Source organism: Trichechus manatus, unplaced genomic scaffold (assembly GCF_000243295.1).
Source record: "Trichechus manatus latirostris isolate Lorelei unplaced genomic scaffold, TriManLat1.0 scaffold00135, whole genome shotgun sequence".
Lineage (NCBI taxonomy): Eukaryota > Metazoa > Chordata > Mammalia > Sirenia > Trichechidae > Trichechus > Trichechus manatus.
Window position 1 is genome coordinate 2,520,320 of NW_004444071.1, and position 27,812 is coordinate 2,548,131.

Sequence of the window (27,812 nt, forward strand, 5' to 3'; positions counted from 1 at the left end):
GGCAGTTCTCTTCGGAAGAGTGAGAGTTCCACAGAGGGAGGAACTATTATTAGATCATGAAGTGTTCACCTTTGCAGGCTTTTAAGTCAGGATCAATTTTCTTCCAGCAGTTAGTCAAAGGAACTGACTGAGTGCTTTCGCCTAAAAACCTGAAAACAGAATGTAGGGCATAATATATGGAGGGACAAGATAACCTAGTTCTCAAGCTGCTTCTAATCTAGCTGAGGAGCCAGAGTAAGACAGAGAAACAGCTTACGAACACAAAAACTGCAGTATTAACACCTCATTTAGCAAAATAGAAGGAAAAAAAAAGCTCACACATACACAGGGAAAGAAAATAGTAGGTGTATGTGCCATAGAAGTCTATAACTAAAGTTCCACGGTTCAAGCCTCCTAAGTAAAATGCTTTTAAACAGAGAAAGGGACCTAATCTGGGTCTTGAAGGACAAACAGGAAGTAGAGTAAAAATCTTCTAGACAGAAGAATAAAACCAAAAACCAAACTCGTTGCCACTGAGTCAATTCTCACTCACAGCGACCCTATAGGACAGAGCAGAACTGTCCCATAGGGTTTCCAAGGCTGTAAATCTTTATGGAAGCAGACTGCCACATCCTTCTCCTGCAGAGCAGCTGGTGGATTTGAACCACCAACCCTTCAGTTAGTAGCCAACTACTTTAACCACTGAGCTACCAGGACTCTGGACAGAAGAGTTAACAGGTGCAAATATTTGGGAGCCCCATTTTTCTCTGTTTTAAATGTTCAGGTTTCCAGAGTCTGCTCTACCAAAAGAAGGGAAAAGGGGTTCAATATTAAAAAAAAAAAAAAATTGTGCTCAATGAACCAATACTGTCTGAGGGACTGCCACACAGGGTGGGAGAGAAATCAAGCACAAGGGGATATTCCCTCGACGTCATCCCTGCCAGTCAACCAGATACAGGCAGTCCCCAACTTATGACATATTCAAGTTATGATGAACCCCACTTACTGTATGTGTGTGTGTACACCTTACTGTTAGTAATATGTACTACATACAATGTTACAGTATGTAATTTGCTGATGTTATCTATTAGCAGATGTTCACTCTCAGATGTTCAGAGATCAGACTTATAAAGATACTGATAATAAAAGGCAGTAACAATGAAAAACCACAAAAAAAAGAAAAAAAGGTTTTCATCTTACATCAGAATTGACTTACAACGGAGTTGTCAGAACGGAACCCCGTCATAAGCCGAGGACTGTTGGTGGTGGTGGTGTTAGGTGCCATCTAGTTGGTTCTGACTCACAGCAACCGGAACATCTGCCTGATCCTGCGCCACCCTTACAATCATTACTATGTTTGAGTCCATCGTTGCAGCCTCTGGGTCAATCCATCTCATCAACTATCTTCCTCTTTTTCACTGAACCTCTACTTTACCAAGCATGACGTCCTTCTCCAGGGATTGGTCCCTCCTGATAACATGTCCAAAGTATGTGAGACAAGGTCTCACCATCCTCGCTTCCAAGGAGCATTCTGGGTGTACTTCTTCCAAGACAGACTTTTTCATTCTTCTGGCAGTCCATAGTATATTCAATATTCTTTGCCAACACTATATATATATAATTCAAAGACATTAATTCTTCGGTCTTCCTTATTCCTTGTCCAGCTTTCGCGTGCATCTGAGGCGACTGAAAACACCATGGCTTGGATCAGGTGCACCTTAGTCCTCAATGTGACATCTTTGCTTTTTAACACTTTAAAGAGGTCTTTTACAGCAGATTTGTCCAATGCAATGCATCTTGACTGCTGCTTCCATGGGTGTTGATTATAGATCCAAGTAAAATGAAACCCTTGAGAACTTATTTCTCCATTTATCATGATGTTGCTTATTGGTCCAGTTGTGAGGATTTTTGTTGTCTTTACATCGAGGTGTAATCCATACTGAAGGTTTGTAGTCTTTCATCTTCATCAGTAAGTGCTTCAAGTACTCTTCACTTTCAGCAAGCAAGGTTGTGTCCTCTGCATATCACAAGTTGTTAATGAGTCTTTCACCAATCCTGATGCTGCGTTCTTCTTCACATAGTCCACCTTCTCGGATAATAATATTTGCTTAGCATACAGATTGAGTAAGTATGGTGAAATGATACAACCCTGACGCACACCTTTTCTGATTTAAACCACGCAGTATCCCCTTGTTCTGTTCAAATGACTGCCTCTTGTTCTATGTACAGGTTCCACATCAACACAGTTGAATGTCTTGTACAGTCAATAAAACACAGATAAAAATCTCTCTGATATTCTCTGCTTTCAGCCAAGATTCATCTGACATCAGCAATGATATCCCTCGTTCCACATCCTCTTCTGAATATGGCTTAAATTTCTAGCAGTTTCCCATCAATGTACTGCTGCAACTGTTTTCTGAATTATCTTCAACAAAATTTTACTTGCATGTGATATTACTGATATTGTTCGATAATTTCCACCTTCTTTTGATCACTTTTCTTTGGAATAGGTACAAATATGGATCTCTTCCAGTTGGTTGGCCACGTAGCTGTCTTCCTAATTTCTTGGCATGAGGAGTACCTCCAGTGCGGCATCCATTTGTTGAAACACCTCAATTGGTATTCCATCAATTCCTGGACCCTCGTTTTTTGCCAATGCCATCAGTGCAGCTTGGGCTTCTTCCTTCAATACCATCAGTTCTTGATCATATGCTACCTCCTAAAATGGATGAACGTCGAACAAATCTTTTTGGTACAACCCATGTATTTCTTCCATCTTCTTTTGATGCTTCCTGGGTCATTCAATATTTTGCCCAAAGAATCCTTCAAAATTGCAACTCAAGGTTTGAATTTTTTCTTCACTTCTTTGAGTTTGAGAAATGCCAAGCCTCTTCTTCCCTTTTGATTTGGGGGCTTCCTGTAGTTTTTCTTTTTTTAAATCTCTTTTCAATATTAGGGTTCCATAAGAGTTTTGTTTAAAAAAAAAAAAAAGTCCTTCAAAGTTAACTAAAAACCCAAGTTTAAAAACTTGTGTACTAGAAGATTTCTAAGGTTCCTGCCAAGTCTTAAGGCACCATGATTTCATGCTCTTTTAAACAATCAACTCTGCCTTATCCCTGAGACCACCAACTGTGTGCAGATTTTCTAATATTCTGTTCATTGCTCTTATGATGTCTACCCTTAGGGTGGCATTATGTTGGTTTTGGAGAAATACCACCAAACAGAAACACTTGGTGAGGTGGCTTCAATTGGCCCTTTCAACCAAAGTAAAATATCCACATCTGAAAGTACTTACAGTAAAAAATACTGGTCAATTGGCAAAATAACTGAGGGTTTGATGGATGTAACTGGCTACCACTATAGGTGATTATTCTCAAACTATTTAGCAATACTCAATTAACAGCAGTTCATCTTAAGCAAAAAACGTTTTGCTTTTGACATCACTTGGTAAATGAACTACGTAGCAATGCCTTTAATCACAGGATTAAACTCCACTTTTTAATTAAACACCAACATTGATGCAAAAAAAAAAAAAAACTTATCATGATGAGATGAACATCTAAGAGTGACCTGAACTTATTATTACAACATATGGCACTATCAAAGCAGATAGGTAGAATCTTGGAAGTACTCCACCAGAGGCTGAACATGGCAAATTGCATTACCTGACCCAGCCTATCTACTCATTTCCATCTACTAATTCTCGAGAAGTGCAACTAATATCAATAGTGACAAAAGATTCAAGTGAAGAGCCAAAGGATGTGCTGGTTTTTAGGGATCTCTAATCTGTATAAATTCCATTCATAGAGAAAACAAGATACTTATTAGTTAGTCATCTCTACTGAGTTCACCCAAGGAAAAAAAATATTGTCATTTGGCTCAAATATGAAATTTATAGAGATCTTTTCAATAATACTTTCAGTTCTCTGCAATATAAATTTTAGTTATCAATTTGGCAAGTTTGTACACACTGCTTTCAGGAGTCTGCCTGTACGGCTGGTGAATTATCTCTTTTGTATAAGCTCTTATACATGTGCTCCAAATATGTAGGCACATCTGAAAGATTTGTTTTCACCCAAAGTGAAGAGACTGAATTTACTAAGTTAGCTTCCCTACGCACCACCCCCTACTCACACACAAAACCAAACAAAACAGCCCCGAAAACAACAAAAACAAAACCCAAAAGAGAGAAAACAATCTGGAGTTGGTGTTTGATTTAGCCTCAAGGTAGTTATGTTCAACAGAAAAGAAACTTGTCAGAATTAGAAGAGTTTCAATGTCAGATGCCTTTTTAGGGAAGAGATGTACAGGCATAACTGTGTTCTCAGATACGTCATCACCTGACAGACATCAGAACGGATGCCAGTTTTCCAGAATCCTTGGCTACTTAGCTCCACTGTTACTTCTCTCCTCATTGTATTCTTCTGCCGTATTTTTTGGAGTGCTTCCTAGAAAAGAACTCATTATGATGAGTAACCCAAGAGTTGTAAAGAACTGTTAAGCCAAACATTAGGCATTAGAAAATAAGTTGGACTCATTCAATATCACCCTTACATTCAGATACTCAAACTTCTTCATGCATACTTACAATATTTTATTTGAAATGAAGGTCAAGGTGCTCGAAGCCTTGAGTACATGACAGTCCTTCCTGGTAACTAAATTTAAAAAATCTAAACCAAATCTACCATTCTCATGTGTTCAAACAAATATACCCTTTCATTGATTTAAAAAAAACACACACACAAAACATGGTATTTGGGACATCTGAAATCAGCATGTAAAAATCATATTCATATCAAGCCTTACGTTAGGCATTTACATCTAAGAAAGGCAATAAGTAAATTAACCTGCACGCCACATAATTTTGAAAATTGCCTTCTAATCTGCAAACCCCTTATGAAAAGTCTTGCAGCAGGGGTACATCTTATTAAAAAGACAATAATGCAAAACTCCTGTGAGACACCATCAGGAATTAACTCTTCCTTTTTACTGTCCTTTAAATAACTGATTAAAAATAATTTTATATTTGTATATACACAATTCAGCCAAAACCTCTTATGTCTTTTTATTAGTGGGGATTCATAAGAATACCAGCAACCACTACTGCCAACACAATAACCTCCACCATTTACAGAGTTCCCACTACAGGCCAAATCCATGCTAAGGACGTTAAATGGAGTATTTCAGGAGCCCACACAACCACCTTTTTCCCTCTTTCATGTAGAGGCTGACTGGCTCAAGTCACAGTAAGTGAGAAAGCTGGAATTCAAACATTTTTCCCCAGCTTCAAAATCTTGCTCTTAACACCTCCACAGCAGAGTAAAACTTAATTGAGCAAAAATCTATTTTGACACTCAAACATTTATTCTTAAAATTAAAACTAAAACACAAGTCATTCTGGAATGGATAACACTATTCACTAGTAAAGAAATACGGAATTTGGGATATAAACCTTACAAAAGATGTTCACCCCACTAAACTGACAGACATACGGAAGGCAATCGATTACCACTTGAAGACTGAGAAATATGAGTAAGACCCAATGTGGTGTTGTGTGTAGTTTAATTAATGATAAAAGGCTGGTTTGGCAAGTTATTGAATTTTATTCCATTTCTATAAAAGATACACTTGATTCCCTTCGGTAGTAATCCAATAAAAAACTGGCTGGCCACTTTAGCAGGAAATAATATTCCCCTAGAAACTAAAAAATGCAGGGGGAAGGTAGTGTAATAATGGGGGCAGGGGAGTAAAGTATGATTTTTTTTATGTTTTTCCACCTAATTCTAGAAGTGTAGTGCTAATGCAACAATCTTGAAATAAACCTAAAGTGTATCACCACTAATCACTGAGGAATGTCTCAATACCTACCTCCCTCTGGGCCAGCTTCTGTTTGTCAGTTTGTTTAACTTTGGGACTATTTGCTAGGAGGTGCCGAAGCTTCACATAACTCTTCCACAGCTTCTGATACCTAAGAAAAAGGACAGCCAGACAACTCAGACAAAGAGAAGGTGAATCTAAAGTGCAATAAAATCAGTTGTTTCAATAGACCTGCCTGATCATAATTACATTATTTTGAAGATCTTTAATGACAGCAAAGCTTCATTCTAAGGAAGGATGTGATTTTGTGGGATGAGTGGTTAGATGACTAAGAGTCATCTGGAACCTGGTGATTAAGCTGATTATTACCTATTTTGGTTGAACATGAGGTGTAACCTATATATTGAATCTAGTGCTGTAGAAAGAATTCCAAAGAAAACACATAAAACCATTTTAACTAATGGAAACAGGCACCTTTTCTCATTGTTATCTCTTTGAAAGTGACAACTTTTATTTAAATGTGTACCTTCTGATGTTTGTTGAAAGAAAAGCTGCTAACTTAATAAGGATACTGCTGGTCTCTAAGGAGCCCTGGTGGCGCAGTCATTAAGCGTTTGGCTGCTAACCAAAAGGTCAGTGGTTCAAACCCACCAGCTGTTCCATGGGTGAAAGATGTGGCAGTCTGCTTCCGTAAAGATTACAGCCTAGGAAACCCTATGGGGCAGTTCTACTCTGTCTTACAGGGTCACTATGAATCAGAATCGACTGGATGGCAACATGATTGGTTTTTTGGTTTCTGTCAGTCTCTGAACTACCTATAGTGAAAGCTGAAGTGTGAGAATAGAGAACCCCATTTATGCCAATACCCAAGTTCCACAGTTGTAGCCATTTTTCCACTGGAGGAAGGAAAAGACAAATGGTGTATACCAATCTGCATTCACTATGACAAAAATAAGCACATGCATTGTAGCCAAATATGTGACAGCCCTGGATCAACCTAAAGGATACTGTCAAGCCGTCCTGGGCATGAAGAGCATATGCAGTCCTTTACCAATTCAGTTCTGCCATCTGAGAGTCCACGACAGCCTCATCACATTCTACTAACAATGTGCTGACAAGAAGGGATTTTCAAGAGATTTTCTGCCATATTCAAACAGCTCCTTTCTGGGCCTTAGCTGGGCCTCCTTTTGATAACAATTTTTTAGAGAATGGAGGAAAGAAAGCAGTACTTACACAGTGCCTGGTTCAATGCTTCATACTTTTATCCAAAGGGGGGAAAAAAAGAACAAAACCCTTTAGCCTCTTCTAATATATGTCAGCCAGAATTGTATTTATGAATTGAAAATCTCCCATGCCCTTTTCTCCCACTATGCCTCCTTTTTAAAAATATTAAGTCAAGAAACTGTTGGGTATTCTTGTTTGCTTGTTTACCAAAGCAGGAAGTTCAAACAACCCTGAAGAGAATAATGGTGCTATTTCCAGTCCCACACATCCTCATCTTCTCTCCAAAAAACATCAACATGCCAGGTGGAAAAACCCAGGTGAATTAAGTAACAATATCAATTCTTAGAGTGAGAAGTCATGGCTTCTCTTTCCAACACAACACTTGACTGTGCATATGATCTTAAGCTCTTGCTAAGATGCCCACAAAATCGAGCTCTGCAATAAATTCAACAGTGCTAGGAACTAACATGGTGCTCCTTTCCTCTAGAGGGCACTGAAAACATAAATAATAGCATTAATTAGTATAATAATGATGTATAAAGAAGACGTTTCTTAAAGATTAAAAACATACAGGATTCATGTTGACCAAAATTGCCAACAATAATCTGTAGAATAATAATCTATTATAGTCAAATATGCAGAGAAAATAATTCTTTAAGAGCTACCAAAACTTGTTTCATTTGGATATGTGGCTCATTTCATGTCTTAAGTTTTAAAAAGAAAACCATTCACGAAAGGTATTCCTCTGCTAATGCAGCTGTTAGTAGAAGGTGAAAGTGGCTAAGACAAACACTGAGAAATATCTTACTGTGGGTCTCCTGCATAACTCAACTGTGCAGGGCGTATCCCAAAGTGAACGATAATCGGAAAAGTAATCACATCAGGGTTGAACTGTTCACGATCCAGTTGATCAATGCGGACAGAGCTTGGTTTCTAGAGAGAAAAAATCAAAGCCATTTATTCCCATAAGAAGTCTTTAAGCATTCGCTTTAACCTAAGGAGAGAAGAAAGTGATCGGGTTTTTTTCCCTAGGAAAGCCTCGTCCCTAAACGGAATATGTCATTTAAAACCCTTTAATCATAGCAGCTATACTATATAAAAACTATAACGTCATCTCTGTAAATGAATCTGTGCCATTTGGCATAATGAACAATGAGTTTGTCCTTTTTTGCAGCCCACATAGAAACCTTTAAAAATTAAACTTTTAAAAGGACACCTAGTCAGATATAACTTTTCCTTAACCTCTCCAAAGGCGCAGGGGAAGTGTTCCACATCACAGGGAAAACATGCTGGCTTATTTTGCTTTCATTTCACCTTTCAAATGAACAGCGTACTTCTACTCAGGATGCACAGATGACTTTATACAATTATTTTTTCCCATTAGTTCACAGTGCACCCTGCGTATTCCATTAATTCTACATCCTAGAATTGGAAGCCGTGGCAGTACAAAAGTCAGACACAGTGAAACCCATGAGACGGGACTGCCTTGTTTTTCCAGGTCTTGAAAGTTTTCCACCTTTGACAGGGTTCAGCTGACCACTTTTCTATTGGTGGGAAATATTAGTTTTCCTTCTCTGACAGGTTTCCGCCTTAAACAGGTTCAGGCTTTCGGAGGTTTTGCTGTAATTCAGTTTCTCTTATGTCCATGTAGGACATTTCTGTATTTTAATAGAGACCCTCATAGGCTTGTTTCTTCATGTCTAATAAAGGAAGAAGTGAATGGCTGGTTCCTTTTAAAGTCAGAAAAATACAAGGGACCCGGGTGAAATAAGTTTCACCTGGAAAGCTTAAATTTGCAAAAAGATGGTAAAATCATGGAGAGTATACAGCCCTGGTGGCACAGTGGTTAAGAGCTTGGTTGCTAACCAAAAGGTCGGCAGTACAAATCCACCAACTGCTCCCTTGGAAACCCTATGGGGCAGTTCTACTCTGTCGTATAGGGTCACTATGAGTCAGAACTGACTCGATGGCAACGAGTTTTTTTACAGGTCTTATGAGTCAGAATTGACTTGACAGCACACAACAACATCATGCTTTAGCAGCCTCCTTGCTTGTACTCAACTCTCAGGGCAGTCCCTAACTACAGACTCAATTCTTACTAGCAGACTGTGGGGTCACTGGCTCAGCTGCTTTAGAGCCTAAAGCTGCAGAATTGATCCACACAGAAGTCAATAAGCTTCATTCTGTCCCCCAGTAATGTCCAACAATTAGAGTCTGGATGGTGGCCCGATTGGTCTGGGACAGAGGGGTTTCACTACTAAAACTGGCAAGTCCCCAGCAACTGGAAACAAGTTGGTCACCCTACCTACAATTGTAGCCCCAATCAGCCATCTGACAAAGAGGATAGATGTATAAAAATTTATCCATAGTAATTAAAACCAACTCAAACTAAAGTTCTTAAAGAATACTTCAATGCCATTTAACAATCAAAATTTCACTAGTATACTGAAAAGCTGAATTCTACTCTCAAAATTAATAACTGGAAAAAATTTTGGTCGCTGGTAACTTAATATAAAATTATTTCAGTGACCCTCAAAAGTAGTAAAATATTATTTAGCTCTAAGAATTGTTTGTTATTTTGTGACTCAAAGCAGTAGGATATATTTTTAAAAGAATTATGCATGGAAGAATGTTATTAAATTGTTCATGTTTCCATGATTTTAAACACCATGCTATGGTACCATTAAAGGAAAGGGTGATTTAAATCATTTATAGATAGAGGGATCAACAGATAGATAACTGCAGTGGAGTCATCTCCTACTCATGGCAACCTCATGTACAACAGAACAAAACACTGCCCAGTCCTGCGTCATCGGCACGATTGCTGGCATGTTCAAGTTCATTGATGTAGCTATTGTGCCGATCCATCTCACCTAGGATCTCCCTTGCCCTTACTGGCCCTCCACTTCACCAAATATGATGTCCTCCTCCAGTGATCCCATCTAATGCCATGTCCAACGCAACTGACTAGGGCAATGTTCTGTTGTGATCCATAGGTTTTCATTGCCTAATTTTCAGAAGTGGATTGCCAGTCCTTCCTTCCTAATTTTAGTCTAGAAGCTTTGCTGAAACTTGTGCACCATGGGTGACCCTGCTGGGTATTTGAAATACCGATGGCATAGATTCCTGCATCATACCAACACTCAAACCATTACAGTCTGAAAAATTGACAAATAAGTGGTGGAAAATATCTATACTACCTCTGAATTTATGGGGGGGGGCGGTAAATAAGTTCTAGTCTTTGATTACACTCTACAATATCTATCATACCACTTTTGTATAAGAATAAAAAACATTCTTGCTAATGAAAAAGGTATTCCCTGGCCGAAACAAGTGCTTACAGATGCAGATTCATTATTTTAAGTCCTGCAGCAATAAAAGTATTTAGTGTCACCATAATGGCTTGAAAATTTTAATACATTTCTCAATATTCTTACCATTGGGCAATCTTTCAAAGCAAGTACTATAGAGGATGAAATATATTATCATGTCTACCTTGAACTATGTGTAACCTGTACTTCTTATCTTTAGGTAACATTAAAAAAGGATTAATATCAACGTGTTCCAAAACCTCGCACCCAAATCTACCTGTAACCCATTGCCGTTGAGTCAATTCCAACTCATAGGACCCTATAGGACAGAGAAGAACTGTCCCATAGGGTTTCCAATGAGCAGCTGGTGGATTTGAACTGCCGACCTTATGGTTAGCAGCCGAGCTCTTAACCACTGCTCCGCCAGGGCTCCAAACCTACCTCTCAACTTATTGCCGATTGTGTCCCAATATAAACCTCTCATCCTGACTAATCTGGTTTCCTTATCATCTTCAAAATTGGCCTCATACCATCTCAAGTACGTACTCTTAATCATGACAATACCTAAAGATCTCACTGTGGTACTTACCTCCTCCACGAAGCATCCCTGGCAAGCCTGGCCCAGTGATCTCTCCTATATATACATAAAACTACAGGCTTTACTGGTTGGTCCACTGATTCAACAATTCATCCTTGATTTCTTTCATATGTATATGCCCTGCATTTTCACCAGGGCAAGTATCATATATAGAATATAAGCTTCACCAGTATCTGGCTCACACAGTAGTTAATCAACGAACATTAGTTGAAAGATAATCGTGTTGTTGTTAGGTGCCATCGAGTTGGTTCTGACTCATAGTGACATTATGCATAACAGAATGAAACACTGCCTGGTCCGGCATCATCTTCACAACTGTTGCTATGTTTGAGCCCACTGTTGCAGCCACTGCGTCAATCCATCTCGTTGAGGGTCTTCCTCTTTTACACTCACCCTGTACTTTACCAAGCATGATGTCTTTCTCCAGGGACTAGTTCCTCCTGATAACATGTCCAAAGTATATGAGACGAAGTGTCGCCATCCTCGCTTCCAAGGAGCATACTGGCTGTACTTCTTCCAAGACAGACTTGTTCGTTCTTCTAGCAGTCCATGCTATATTCAATATTCTTTGCCAACACCATAATTCAAAGGCATTAATTCTTCTTTGGTCTTCCTTATTCATTGTCCAGCTTTTGCATGCATATGAAGCATTTGAAAATACCATGGCTTGGGTCAGGCACACCTTAGTCCTCAAAGTGACATCTTTGCTTTTCAACATTTCAGAAAGGTCTTCTGCAGCATGTTTGTCCAATGGAATACATCATTTGATTTCTTCACTGCTGTTTCCATGGGCATTGATTGTGATGGGCAAATGTCACTATGCCTTTGGCTCAAAAATAAGCAATAAATGAATCAGAAGCTCCTGGGGATTAAAAAACTACAGATTCCTGGGTCCCACGGTCTGGAGTATACAGGGTGGGGTCAGGGCATCCCTAGTTTTTTAAAAAGCTCCCCAATTGATTCTAGGATTTCAGGAAAACTTAACTATGCCGTGAAAGCAAGCCTTGGGGTGAATGTGCTCCCAAAATATCCACCATAGAGCATGGGAATCTTCAAGTGGACCAACCAAGATACAAGTATGTCTCCCACCACTATCACTCCCTCCGTTTTCTAACACAGCTCTAAAACTGGCAGAAGAAATGTAAATATATACAACTGTTAAGAAGAGAAAAATAAAATTTACAGTCTTCATATGCTTTTATTTATATATATTTTAAAATTACTCTAACGATTATTTATGTGATTTAACTGTGTAACAAAGCAAGAACTATATGATTTCTCAGTTTTAAACAACTTTTATGTTTAAACATATTAAGCACTTTCAGTTTCTGGATTTGTTTAAAATAATCAGTATTAACTGGAATGTTTTATTTGCAAATAGCAACATTTTGTTTGTGCAGATGTTACTGTCATGCTACAAAGAGTTGATACAGAGTTTTTATTTTTATGAATCAAGGCTATTAAACAATTTGGCAGCATTTTAAAAATAACAGCTTTGTTTAAATAGATTACTCTGTTTCTTTATACGAATTTTAATTCTCCATTTCCACAAAATTTTATAAGATACTAACATATAACTATATTATGAAACAATAACATATTTTAGAAAAAAATCTCTTTATCTGATATTGAACACAGCATTTTTTATAAGAGAAACTAGCTATCTTTCAATTCCTTGCTTTTAATTTTATATTTTAACTTCAAAAATTAACCTAAGAAGTTAATTTTTAAAACAAAAAATTTAAGAAGCCAACAAAAGAAATGGAAAATATTGATAATAATTATTTATAATTTATAATAATTATGGCAAAGGATTAATAAAAGGAAGAAGTAATAAAGAATGAGACAAAGGATATTAACAGGCAATTATCAAACAAAAATATGAATGGCCAATAAACATATAAAACATCAATTTCCACTAGTAGAAACCAAAATAAATGCAAGCATTAACTAGATAATATTTTTTCCCTGAAATTGGTAATGATTTCTTAAACTAATATAACCAATATGAAGAAACTGGTACTCTCATATACTTCCAGTCAGAGTACAAATTTACAGCCCTTCTAGAAAGCAATTTGCAATATGCATCAAAAGCCTCTGGAGCCTTGGTGGCGCAGTGGTTAACTGTTCAGCTGCTAACCAAAAGGCTGGCAATTTGAATCCACCAGCTGCTCTTTGGAAACCCTATGGAGCAGTTCTATTCTGTCCTGTAGGGTTGCTATGAGTCAGAATCAACTCCTTGGCAATGGGTTTGGTTTGTTTTAGCAAAAGCCTTAAAAATGTGCATACCTTCAATTTACTAATTTCACACACAGGTCTTCTTCCTAAAAAGCTAAATGGACACATACACGAAGTTACAGACATATCATACATACACCCTCCACACACATACACATTCAGCACAGTAGTATCTATTATAGCAATAACATGGAAACAATGTAGGTACACAATAACGGCTTATTTAAATAACTTATGTACCTTTTTTTAATTACACTCCTAAAGAAATTTAAGACTAGGGAAAAATGATAATTTTGTTGTTGCTGGTGTTGGAAGAGGAGGAGGAAAAACCTGAATATTAATATTCAATAGTATGATGAAAATTTTTCAAAACAGTATAAAATATATTTCTAAGAAGGCTAGAATAGTAAATAGAATAATCTCTAGAGAATTAAATTATGGATAATTTTATTGTCTTTGAGCAGTTTTTCTATTTTTATTTCCCAATTTTCTATAGTAAAGATATACTGCTTTTATAAAAAAAAAAAAAAATCAGATTTTAACATATCTAAAATTTTTAACTTCAAAATTCTCCAAAATGAACAGAATAAATTTACTAATCGGGTGAATTTACTACCAAACATGTCTAAATTGTATAATTCTTCTTATTTACTAAATATTTAGAGGAAAAATTACCCAAAGGATAAGAATCGATGAATACTTAGAAGCGTTTTAAATGTTCTCTTAATGTTATTTGTGAAATATCCAAACCTGGAAAAGGTGGTTCAGTCTCTGAATGTGTAAACAACAGAACATACCGTTCCGGGGTTGGTAACAATCATGCCTTTGCATTCCTCTGCGTATTTTTGCCACTCAAGCTCTTCCCATTGAAGCATGTTGGCAATCTCCTCCTCAGGGACCAGGGCTTTGCTGCACCGCAGCAGATACAGAAGAATCTGGTGCATGGACAGCACCTCCTTGCCTCCATCTTGAGTGGGAGTGGAGAGGGAGGGGGGAAAAGAAAAGGCTATTCAATCAATAGCAAATCACTCACTGAATAAGGGAAAGCAAGACAACAGGGAGAAAAAAAAGCATTTATAAAAGGTAATTTTAATTTTACACGTTTAATCAGGTGCCAAATAGTTAGAAAGCCATTCGTTTCTTTGATGAACAGTGCTCATAAACCATCTCATTTACTAAAATGGCAACAACAACATTATAAGTGATAAAAAGCTCCATTTGTGAAGTGTGAATAAAGAAATAAAAAAAAAAAAAAAGGGCCTACCTGAATAAATTGAAAACCACCTAGCATAAAGAACCAGTTTATAATCTACAGAACCATGTTATGTCTTAAATATTTTATCATTCCTTTTAGGGTAACAGATGAGGGCTCTTGAGAAGTAATATTACTGTCTTAAATTCTAAGCTTTTATGAGATATACATGGATGTTTTCAATAAGTCATTGTTGCATTACGGTCTAATTTTTTGGTGCTAATGTGCTGCACCTGCCATGATGAATAGAGCTGGAGAGTCTGTATTAATATCATGGAAGATCATTATGGAGTTCAGCACATGGCAAAAATACCAAGTATTCTGAGGCTAATAGAGCATAGATCACTAAGCACAGAGGATAAAAACAACAAATTACCTTGGAAAAAGCCAATCTATCTGATACTTGATGAACCAAAGACATTCATTTAATGTAGCCATTAATGTGAGGTTCATATAGTTCTGCTTTCTCTTTGGATTTAGCTTCAGGATCAAAATTCGCAAGCACTCTATACCCCTCTGCATTTCCTACTCCCACCCAAAGGACAGACAAGAGCCCTTAAAGTTTAGAAGACAACTAGGGTCTTTAGATATAATAGAAACAGGGTCTTTAGATATAATAGAAACAGTAGTACAGGGCAAAACACTTCATGGAGAAACAAGGAATCAAGAGCACAAGATGCACAGTACTGGGGAAGCCAGCACAACTCGTACAAGGCAAGGTGATGGAAGCCCCATAGACACATCCAAACTCCCGGAGGGACAGAATTGCTAGGCTGAGGGCTGTGGGGACCATGGTCTCAGGGAACATCTAGCTCAACTGGCATAACATAGTTTATAAAGAAAATAGTCTACATTCTACCTTGGTGAGTAGCATCTGGGGTCTTAAAAGCCTGTGAGCAGCTATCTAAGATACTCCACTGGTCTCACCCCTTCAGGAGTAAGGGAGAATGAAGAAAACAAGATAGAAGGGAAAGATTAGTTCAAAGGACTAACTGACCACAACTATCACGGCCTCCACCAAACTGAGTCCAGTATAACTAGATGGTACCCAGCTACCACCACTGGCTGCTCTGACAAGGATCACAACAGAGGGTCCCGGACAGAGCTAGAGAAAAATGTAGAACAAAATTCTAACTCACAGAAAAACTTACTGGCCTGACAGAGACTGGAGAAACCCCAAGAGTATGGCCCCTGGACACCCTTTTAGATCAGTAATGAAGTCACTCCTGAGGTTCACCCTTCAGCCAAAGATTAGACAGGCCCATAAAACAAAACGAGACTAAAGGGGCACAACAGCCCAGGAACAAGGACTAGAAGACAGAAGGGGACAGGAGAGCTGGTGATAGGGAACCCAAGGTCAAGAAGGGAGAGTGTTGACATGTCATAGGGTTGTTAACCAATGTCATAAAACAATATGTGTACTAACTGTTTAATGAGAAACAATTTGTTCTATAAACCTTCATCTAAAGTACAATAAAAAAATAATAAAAAAAAGCACAAGATGGTGGGGATGAGACAGCACAAATGAGGGTGCCCTGTCTGTGGCAGAGGAGTTAATGGCACCCAGGAGTTTAGGGTACTAGAAAACAGAAGATAAAATATTTTAATATGAGTTATTGTGGTCTAAGAACTTGGACAGGCCTAGATATCTAAACAAGTGGAGAGTAAAGATTAAAACTTCCTTTTGACACGTTTCTTAATCTAAGATACTACACTGGGACTAAAACGCATCGCTGCTAAATAGCCACTATACATGTAGCCATGCATTCATTTATTCATTCAAGTATCTGTTGTTGTTAGGTGCCACCAAGTTGGTTCTGACTCATAGTGACTCTATGTACAACAGAACAGAACACTGACCAGTCCTGGGCAACAAACTGAGTATCTATCACATACCAGGCATTATTCTGGCCCTGAGTACACAGCAGTGATCCAAAGAGTCTAAGTCCCAGCCCTCTTGAAGCTTACATTGCAGTGGAGGGAAAGAGACAGTAACAATCAACTCCGTAACACATGTGGTTGCCAGGGCTGGGGGGAAAGGCGAAAACTGGGAGTGACTACTTAATGGACACAAGGTTTTCTTTTGGGGTGATGAAATACTTTGGAACTAGATAAAAGTGATGGTTATACAACATTGTGAATGCACTAAATGCTACTGAACTGTATGCTCCAAAATGGTTTATTTTATTTTATGTGAGTTTCACAATTAAAAAAAAAACAAAAAAAAGGATGGTCAGGAAAGGCATCTTTGAAAAGGTACTGCCTGAGCAAAGACTTGAAAGAAGCAAGGAAGCCCACGATGCAGATACCTGGGTGAAGAGTGTCTCAGGGGAAGAAACAGCCCAAGCCCTGAAGTGGGAGGGGACAAACGTGTTACAGCAACTGCAAAGGCTGGTGTGGATGGGTGAAGTGAGGACGAGCATGTGAGAGAGGCGGAAGGGAAACCAGAGCACGCGAAGTTTCACCGAGCATGCCAAGAGCTCTGGGTTCATTCTGAGGTGGCAGCGTGTTTCTCACCGTCATGGGCCAGGCACTGAGTAGTTCCATGTCACAATGAGAAGAAAACCACAACCTCTCAGCCCTCAAGAAGCATACAGGATAACGATGACTAATCACAATGATTCCTAGAGGAATCGTGGCAGCTAACATTCTGAAAATAGAGTTCTCGTCATCAAAGACGCTGAACCACTACAAAAATCACTGTCCGAGGAGAAATGACCCAACTACAAAATACAGTCACTTCACATGAGGACAAGTTCTGTCTACTGATGCAGATTATCGTTCACTGCAGTGAACTTTTTTTATGTCTCATCACAAAGCACCTGCCTTTAACCAAACAGTCACCTTTGATTAACAGACTTCCATGGTTGGGGACGTATTTCTCAGTGTCTGTCTCAAAACAGATTTCAATCCACCTGCATGTGATATGTGTTCCTCAATCAATGACGTTCTCCTATTTGCCAAGGAGCCTGGCAAACCCATTATGCCTATCTATCAGTCTGAGTAATCCCTGCTTCTAGGGGACTTGAGGTCAGCAGGTAGACATAGAAATTCTAAGGCTAGAATATGTTGACTGTACACCGCATGCATATCCATACTGAATAGCAGGAATAAAGAAACCTAGAGAGCTTGGAAAGAACTACCACACTGACTAGATTCACTAGGAACCAAAAAAGGAGCAAAAGAGTACTTGGCTTGTAGTCACTCCATATGGTGAGATTACTTAAGAGAACTGTGGCTTATAAGGAGTATAAAACATCATCAAGAGTAGAGTGCTATTTTGCTATGTTGTTGTCGTATGCTGTTGAGTTGATTCCAACTCAGGACAGAGTAGACTCCCCACAGGGTTTCCAAGGCTAGAAACCTTTACAGAAGCAGACTGCCACATCTTTCTCCCCGGAGTGGCTGGTGGGTTTGAACTGCCCCTTCAGTAACAGCCCAGCGCTTAACCATTGTGCTCCTTTGCTTTGCTATGAGGATTAGAAAATAGATTGAGATTTTATGGGGTTAGGATGGATGCAAATATACAAGAATCCGGGCATACAAAACAGCACCAGAATCTTTGCCCAAGCAGTTAGTGCTGACTGACTCCCAGGGGCTTCAGATAAAAGTGAAATGGACTAGGGGCACTGAATTTAAAGTGAAAAGACTAAAGAAGGAGCTACTGGAAGAGGAGAACATTTAAGCCTATAAGCCAAGGGTCTCTTAAAGAGGCTCCAACTCTATGGTAATGTATGGCATTGGCACTGTCCAATTTAGGAAAGGAATACCCGAAAGGTAAAGAAAGGAAGCCGCCAAATGCTTATAAGAAGAATATGACTACCTGGTTTGGGTGCAAAGCTACTGATGAAGGTGGAGTGGGTTCTACAGCAGCATAACCCAAAAAAAAAACCAAACTTAGCTGCCGTCAAGTCGAATCCGACTCAAAGCGACCCTACAGGACAGAGTATATCAGCATAGAAACCAGAATAATAAAAAATATATAAATGGCAATTACAACTTTAAAAGCTAGTTATTTACCACTGTGAAAAAAAACAGAATCTCATAACAGATAATCTGGCTTGGGTAGGGGTTTAAGTCTCTGCTCCACTTTGGTACTGGGGTACAATCACCATGGAAATATAAGTAGACAGTCCTACCAGAACCCATGAGGACAGGGACTGTATCCCTCGCATCCAGTTTAGCAAAAAAAAAAAAAAGACACCCCACAAATATTTGTGGAGTGACTTTCAGAAGTGCATGACTAACACAGCCACTTGCTCTCAGACTCCCATGAATTCACTAATGTTAATGAATTGGCTCTTTTGGTTTGTCTGTTTTGCTACATGTTTATGTTGGGGATTTATGGAACTATGTCGCTGAGGGCTCGCAAGTCATTTTTATCTCATTGGCTGTGGTAAATAGGACACCATATAAATGAGACATTAGAGCGGGTAAGCTAAGGTTAGCAGGAATGCTGCCAGCACGGGCACTGGAACAGCGACAACGGTTCATTATTTGGGAAGAACTGGAGTTTGTGTTTCAGGGAATGAATCTGGACAGTCACTAATGAACTGACAGACTTTATAAACTGTGTCTTAGAGACCCAATTCTCTCAGTGTATGCTGCTTGATTATTTATATGATTACTTGGCAGGCGAGGGAGGGGATTGGTAGGGAATTTGTAGTAAGGATATGGCTGGTTAAACGAGTATTTCTCAACCTGTATGAACACTTACTCAATTTTAAGAAATACCAAAACACCATGTCCTCTCCCTACACTGAGACAGTAACAGCATCTCTTCTGTATACTCCTACTGAGATGTCTTACCACAGCCTTATTTTCTTAAACGTGTGTTAAGAAAACAGGTTAATTTTTTTTTTAATTTTCCAAACATAAAATTACATTCAAAAACCCACTGCTGTCAAGTCAATTCCAACTTATAGAGACCCCACAGGGTTTCCAAGGCTGTAAATCTCTACGAAAGTAGACTGCCACATCTTTCTCCCGAGGACCCACTGGTAGTTTCAAACTGCCAACCTCTCGGTTTGCAGTCGATTGCTTTAGCCACTGCGCTACCAGGGTTCCTCAAAGTTACATTAAGAAGTATCCATTGGTATTTTCTCAAACTACACTTGCCACCCTGGAAATTTTGAGAGAATCTTCCCTACATCTGGCCCTCTGCTAGCTGTACCTGAGAGCTGCAGCTCTAAAATGGGGCAATTTCCAAAAACCAATTTGCTGAAAAATTATTTTGCAAAATTGATTCATGATTTTTTGGAGCTTAAGTTTCACTATAGTGATTGTATAAGCAATGACTAAGCTTCCCTTATGTGGAGGCTTACTATCGACGCAACTATGCCCTGCCCCTGCCCCAGCCCCAGTTACAGTCAGAATCAACCTAGGAGAATTCACATCAGCTGTTTTGTTATCAAGGCTAGAGACAGAAAGGAAAGAATCAAAAATTTGAGAAAGTTCTTAAAATCTCAATAAACTGGTTTTTCTATTATTTGACTTCTAGCAAACTGGTCTGCACTGAATAATCCTTGGTTTAAACTGTCATACTTTATTTTGGGTAAATTTATACAGAGCAACTGAAACAGTTGCCTTTGAAATGAGCAAACTGAAAAACTGGAGAAAAATTATGATTGATAAAACAATATTACAGTGTTGTTGTTGTGCGCCGGTGAGTCAATTCCGACCCACAGCGACACTACCGAGTAGAACTACCTCACAGGGTTTCCTAGGCTGAAATCTTTACATGGGAGCAGATCATCAGGTCTCTTCTCCCACGGAGCAGCTGGTGGGTTAAAACCAACAACCTTTTGGTTAACAGACAAGCCCTTAACCATTGCGCCACCAAGGCTCCTCAAACATGACAATAAGCTGATATAAATAAAAAGGAACTGAGAATGAGAAAACCATAAAATACCTGAAATATATGAAAAGCTGCTCATTACCACAGGAGTTCAAGAAGGACAAAAGTAGTAACAGAACATGATTACTTTTTGTCTGTCAGATGGACAAAACATCAAACGCTAATAATATTCAGTGTTGACAAGTGTACAGAAAAAGGGTTCTTTCAAAAACTGTTGGTCAGAAGTATAAATTGGTATGTCCTTTCTAGAGGGAACTTGGACCCAACATCTCTTCAGATTTAAAATGTTCATATTGTCTTAACAAATAATTTCACTCTGGAACTCTACCTTACAGAAACACTCACAGTAATGCAAAAGGATGGATGCTCAAGACAATTCCTGAAGTTCTTCAATGAAATAGGAAAAAAACAGAGCCCTCCAAAATATTCAGCAATAGGGGAATTGTCAAAAAAGAAAGTCTATTCATACTGTGGAATGCTATGTAGGTGTTAAAGAATAAGGTAATGCATTAACACAGAGGCTGTCTGATTTGAACAAAAAAAGGCAAGTTGTGTAACATGTTTAGTGTGATGCCACTTAAAAAAAAGTAACTCCTCCTTTACAGATTAAAACAAGTACAAGCCAAACCATTTACGGCGCTTATTCATTTTCACAGATACAGAAGGGGGTTGTTGACTTTTTTACTTTACATATTTATATTTATAACATAAATATGTTTATATTATTTGGGCTACTTTTAAAAAATATTTCTTTTATAATTTTTTGGAAACATATACTAAAACACAGACATAAAATAAAATTTATCTGGAATAAACTACCTAGAATTATAAAGAAAATTCTGAAAAAAAAAAAACAAGAAAGGAAAGAAGAAAAGAAGGAAGGAAGGCAGGAAGCACTAGTACTACCAAGCACGAAAAGACGCTACAGAGCAATTCCAGTTAGAACAATGAGGTGACGGAATAGGAATACACACAATGGAATAGAGTATAGGGAGTCCTCAAAACATATTTTATGATATTTATGATGGGATATTTGAATATTCATCTAGAAAAGCAAAAGAACTTAGATCCTCATCTCAACAATATAAAATTCCAAAGGACTAAAAGAATTAAATATGTAAAAGGACCCTAAAGAAAAACTAAAAGAAAACAGAACTGAATGGAAAGCCTTTGCAGCAGGGAAAGATTTTCTTTATTTAAAACAAGTAAAATAAATCCAAATAAAATCAGCAAGAAACATGGCTACATTTTAAGTTAAAATTTAACTATGTTCAAAGAAAAATTAAGACAAGTCAGTTTGGAAAAAAGAAGTTTATCAAAAGGGTAATGAACATAAACAGATGAGACAAAAATAAAAGAGATAATACAATGAACACCATATTTTAGTTAACACTATGTTGGAGTTCCTAGTCAGTACAATAAAGCAAGAAAAACAAATGAAAGGTTTAAGGATTTGAAAGAAAGAAATAAAACTCATTCACAAAAGACATGATCATATAGGTGAGAAATCTCAAAGAATCTACAAACTAGCAAGATTGCTAGATGTAAAATTAAAACACAAAACATTTTTTTTAATTAATTTTGTTGTTATTGTTGAGACTATGTGCAGCAAAACATACACCAATTCAAGTCTCTACATGTACCATTTAGTGACACTGATTACCGTCTTCCAGTTGTGCAACCGTTCTCACCCTTCTTTTCTGAGTTGTTCCTCCCCCATTAACATGAATTCACTGCCCCTTAAGGTTCCTATCTAACCTTTCCAGCTGCCGTTATCGATTTGATCCCATATAGACAGTTCTTAAAAGAACATAATGCTCAAAGCAGACATTTTTTACTAGTTAAGCTAAACTATTGTTTGGTTTTAATAAGAAGACTTCAAGGGATATGTTTGGTTTAAGGTTTAAAGACTATCTCAGGGCAATAGTTTCAGGGGTTCATCTAACCTTCATGGCTACAGGAAGCCTGCAATCCATGAAAATTTGAAATTCTGTTCTGCATTTTTCCCCTTTTGCTCAGGATTCTGCTATAGAATCTCTGATCAAAATGTTCAGTCATGGTAGCCCAGCACCATCCAGTTCTTCTGGTCTCATGGCAAACAAGGCAGTTGTTCATGGAGGCAATTAGCCACACAATCCACATCGTCCTTCTATCTGATTATATTTCTGTATGCCACCAATAAACAAATAGAAAATAAAACTGAAAAATTAATGGCATTTAATAGCATCATAAGTCTAGAAATAAATCTAACCGGAGATGTACAAGATCTCTAACAAAACATACTGAGAGAAATTAAAGCAGATCTAAATAAATGCTGAGATATTCCATGTTCATGGATTGGAAGTCTTAATAATATAAAGATATCCTTTTTCCTAAACTGATCTATCGAATCCATGCAATTTCAATTAAAATTATACTGGTCAGTTTATAAAAAATTGACAACCTCTAAAATTTATATAAAAATGTAAATAGCCAACATAATCTTGAAGAAGAAAAACGCATGTAGATGACATACAGTACCAGATATCGAGGTACACTATAAATTTTACACTGATATTAATGGAAGGATAATTAGAGCAGGGATTGGCAACCTATAACCCACAGGCCAAATCCAACCCACTGCCTGTTTTTTGTATGATTCCCATGTATGTAACAACCCCATGTGTTACAGAGTAGAACTTTTCCATAGGGTTTTCTTGGCTGTGATCTTTATGGAAGCAGATGGCCAGGACTTTCTTCTGCTGGGTGGGTTCAAACTGCCAACCTTTAGGTTAGTAGTTAAGCACAAGCGAGTATGTATTGTGTAATTCTAGTTTTCATAAGGTTCAAAAACAGGTAAAACTAGTACATGGTGTTTCAAATCAGAATAGAAGTTACCCTTGAGGGGCAGGTAATGACTGGAAGAGGGTTTGAAGGAGGGCTTTTGGATGCTGGTAATCTTAATCTGGGTCCTGAGGGAAAAGTCATATGTACACTGTAAAAACTCACTGAGTTCTATATATATTATTTGTGTACTTTTCAGTAATTATGTTACACTTAAAGTTTTACTTAAAGAAAAAAATGAGAGAATGCCAAAGAATGTTTGAAAAACACGTCCAATCTCATTAGTAACCAAATAAATGAGTATTCAAATAAGGCACTATTCTGACTGATTCAAGTTAGTAAACAAGTATTTATTGAGTCCCTGCTATAAGTCAAGTAGTATATCAGCACTGGTGATACACGACAGATACTGTTTACTCTTCAGACTCCTGGAGCTCACAGTTGAAATTTTTTACAAAAAGGAGGGAGGAAGGGAGGGCCCAAAATGTTAAGAAGAGCAATAATCCATTTCTCATGGCAGTATAAACTGATGCAACTCTTTTGACAAGAAATTTGGCACTGTATCTCATGATCTTTAAAAATATTCATCTGCTCAATGAATTATTTAAAAAAAACAGGATGCAAACTATATATTCCCATGATATAAAAATGTATCTTTTTAATTCTCCATTTTCTAAAGGATAATTAATGAAGTCATATTGTAAAAACCATAATGTGCCACCCGCTATCAAAATACCTTTTATACATTAGCTATTTTTCTGTATCCTTCAAGACTATTTAATACATATATATTCAAAGGGAATTCTAATGAAAATGTAAACCCTGTTTAAAAATAAATCAACAGAACTTTTCCTTTATGACCACTTAAATGTTATTGCTACATAGTTATGAAAAACATTTTGTGTGAATTGAAATACCTCAAAGTAAACACCCAGCACAAGAGTTTTCCTTAAAATTTTTAAACTGCCCACTTTCTCTGAGAGATCTGTTTGTTCATAAAATGCCTACAGGCACATACAAATGGAAAAGGAAGGTTTTCCACAAACTCACTCTAACACTACTTTCTAATAAGTTTACACTAAAGTTCCATTATAAAATCAAAGATGCATTCACTTGAAAAGAAAGAAGCGCTTCTCTGTCACAGTATAGGGAGAGCAATTAGGGTCACATAACAATGTATGTACAAATTTTTGTATGAGAGACTAACTTGAAATGTAAACTTTCACTTAAACTACAATAATAAACAAAAAATTACAAAAAAAAATGGCTTCTCAATCAAATTAAAACCAAATGTAAAAGGCGAATAGCTTTTGAGTGCATTTTCCAAACAAAATAAACATTATCATACTAAAAGTATTAGTAACACTATCTTAAAATAAAAATAAGCCACCTGACTGAACTAAGGAAAGAATATCAAGGACAAAATCCACCCCAAATGAGTAGACAAGAAACAAAAGCCACAAAACACAAATCATAGAGCTAGGGGGAAAGTAGGGAGAGCCTGGAAGAAAGACAATGTCAATAGCCCAGACACCACATCAGGGAAAAGACTGAAATTGAAGCATGTCCGCTAGACTTGGTCTTTGGAGGCTGACCTCGGCACTGTAGTGGCAGCGAGGTGGAGACGGGTGGAGGGAATGCCAGGCACTGAAGCAAAGCTTGGCTGTGAATGGAATCAGCACACAGGGAAGCCAGAGCCTGAGACCGGCTAAAAGCAGGGTTCTCCGGCATGAGTGGCGCAAGGCCTCCTGCCTCCAGGAGTATACAAGGCGTGATGAGGAGAAGAGGAACATAGGGCTGAATTTCTGAAACTGCTGATGTACAGAAAGCTAGCTTACACAGAGAAAAACTACCCAGTTGAGACTTGGAGCACAGATTTATAGCAGATGCTATAATTTTTCCTCAGTATCACTGAGTGGCCCACATATAAGAGAAGAACAGGCATATGATTGGACTGACGACATACACATGGCAAGTGGTGGAATCACAAGGGACTGAGGCAGCTAGAGCTGACAGAAGTCAACAAGGACGTAAGCAGAAAGCAAAGAAAGGGGGCTGCACACAGGGAGAAAAGATTCAAGTAGAAGCAAAGAGAATTAGGGTATGAGAGGGCTGGGAGTATAGGAGAACGTCATCAGAAAGTGTGAAAGTAGAATTAGATTCTAGGGATCAATTCATTTGGGGTGATGACAAAGTCTAAGGTTTTATTCTTAGGATTAGGTGGCCAAGATGTGACAATCAATACAACAGAAAAAGTCAAGGAATTGTAAGGCTCAGGGCAGAATGGTGAATGAGGTTCACTAGGTTGGTGACTGAACTTCACTGAGAAGCTTGACAGTACTTGCTAAAGCAGGTAATTGGCCGAGAATTAGCACAGCAACAAAAAGTGAGAATTATGTTATGGACTAAACTGCGTCCCCCCAAAAAGCTACGCTGAAGTCCTGACTCCTGTACCTGTGAATGTGACCTTGTTTGGGGAAATCGGGTCTTTTTTGCAGGTGTTATAAGTTAAGCATGTCACACCAGAGTAGGGTGGGTCCTAATCCCTTCTGAGTGGTGTCTTACAAAGGGGAGAACAAACATGAAGCATCACACACAAGAGAACAACCACATGACAGACCAGAAGAAGCTGCAAGCCAACACCAAGAAACACCTGGGGCACCAGAAGCTGGAAGAGACAAGGAAGGACTTCTTCTTAGCAGACAGAGAGAGTGTGGTCCTGCTGGCCACCGAATTCAGACTTCCAGCCTGTAAAACTACAGACACTTCTGTTCTTTAAAGACACCCACTTTAGAATATTTCATTACGGCAGGCCTAGAAAACTAAGCCTCAGAGAATAAGATTTTATAAGCTAAAATGCATTCAAGGGCTTTGATTAAAAATCTAACCACTTCTAAAAACATCAAGCCTAATGCCATGTCTCACAGCCAAACTCTTACAATGCATTTTAATTTAGTGCGAAGATAAATTATTACACACCTTTTTCATTACAAAATAAATAGAAGCACATGAGCCCAAAAAGAATAGAAAAAAATTACCTATAATCCCACCATCCTAATACAACCAGTACTGTATTAATTTTAAGCAAAGTTATAATCATATTATGTATAAAACTGTATATGAATTATTTTCCAATTAACCACATGCATTTTTTAAAACATGTACATTTTTCCATGTTAATTTTAACATTTGCATGATGTTTTATCAAGTAGATTTTCAAAATTTATAAATCAGCGCTCCCATTGCTCATCTAATTTGAAGCTACCATAAATTATGCAGGGGTGTAAATCAGTATGTGTAATTTTACATTACTGTGCCCAATCTGAGAAGTAATTAATTAAGTGTCTGGAGTGGGAATGTTGTTTCTAAAGACTGAAAGGTGAGTGGCAGTCCTATTTTCAAATGCACTATCTCACCAGGTCACTGACAACCCAAGAGATTTACCTGGAAGAAATCTTACAAAACGTGGCATGAAATGAAATCTTGGGCAGCAGGGAGGGTTGTCTTCAAACAAAGGACCTAAACCAAACAAATGAACAGGAAAGAAACAAATAAATGAAACAAAACACCTCAGAAAACAAACACTGCGACTTAATTCCTCAGATTTATGATGACTACAAATACCACCACCAGAAGTGGGGATATAAAAAATGCCCACCCTCTCCTTTCCTCAATAACTAAATCAATCATGTGGTAACTGCCACAAGCATCCCGTGAAGACCGCAGCGTGGAGACTACTGGAAGTCAAGAGGAGCGTGAAAGCCCCGTGAGCAAGTACACACAGTAGAAGTCCAACATATTTAAAAAATATAAAGATTTTTTATTTGGTTGAACTACCGCATGCTATAGTATGCTTGTGTTTCAATTCCTTCCCATTTTAATGGATACACTAAAAAAAATTCAGAAATATTAATAGAAACTTGGTTTGCAAAGACATTCATCAATACACTGCTTTAAAAATAAACATTTGCTGCAATCCAAACACTTCCAAATGAGCAAACTATTACCCAAGAACCAGAGATCATGAGTGTATGTGTGTGCTTTAACAGCTAACTAGAGTTCTGTTTTAATAAACTGTCATTTTGAAAGAAGTTTACTAAGGTTCACTAGATATGAAATATTAACTAATGAGATTTTCTTAATGCACACAAATCAAGGTAGCTACTCATAACAGGTATCATCTTCGTAGGTAATAATGAAAAATTGTAGACCCATATGAACTTATCCACATCTAATGATAGCAAGCATTCCTATGAATAAGATACATTTTCCCAGGTATTTTAAAAAATAAAAGACATTTCAATTACATCCCCCTTTTTTACACTTTTTACACATACCATAACTTTCTTCTAAAAGCATCACTTTTTCTTTAAATCCTGTTATTTACCTTTAAGATTCCAGTCATACAATTCCAAAATATCTCTGAATAGAAACAATGAAAAGAGCTCAAGTCCTCTCACACAAAAATTCTGAAAAATAAATCAAAATCAAATTACAGTCATACTGTGTATCTATATGAACTGAAGGTTCACTTTATTCTAGTCAAGTGTCTTAAAAAGCGTCTGTTGAGAGATCACAATAAAGGGTCCTGGACAGAGCTGGAGAAAAATGTAGAACAAAATTCTAACTCACAAAAAAAAAAAGACCAGACTCACCGGTCTGACAGAGACTGGAGAAACCCCAAGAGTATGGCCCCCGGACACACTTATAGCT

The 27,812-nt window shown here is 37.8% G+C and overlaps 1 protein-coding gene across 1 annotated transcript in view; it reads right to left on the bottom strand.

Annotated features, from left to right (window-relative positions):
* Positions 1-27,812, bottom strand: part of DROSHA (drosha ribonuclease III) — a 153,334-nt gene that overhangs the window by 69,202 nt on the left and 56,320 nt on the right. Inside the window, exons 13-18 of the mRNA XM_004385219.2 lie at positions 27,487-27,568; positions 26,544-26,618; positions 13,965-14,134; positions 7,829-7,953; positions 5,848-5,947; positions 4,320-4,427 (exon numbers count right to left, since the gene is read on the bottom strand). Of these exons, the coding sequence (XP_004385276.1) occupies positions 4,320-4,427; positions 5,848-5,947; positions 7,829-7,953; positions 13,965-14,134; positions 26,544-26,618; positions 27,487-27,568 (660 nt within the window). The remainder of the gene's footprint in view (positions 1-4,319; positions 4,428-5,847; positions 5,948-7,828; positions 7,954-13,964; positions 14,135-26,543; positions 26,619-27,486; positions 27,569-27,812) is intronic.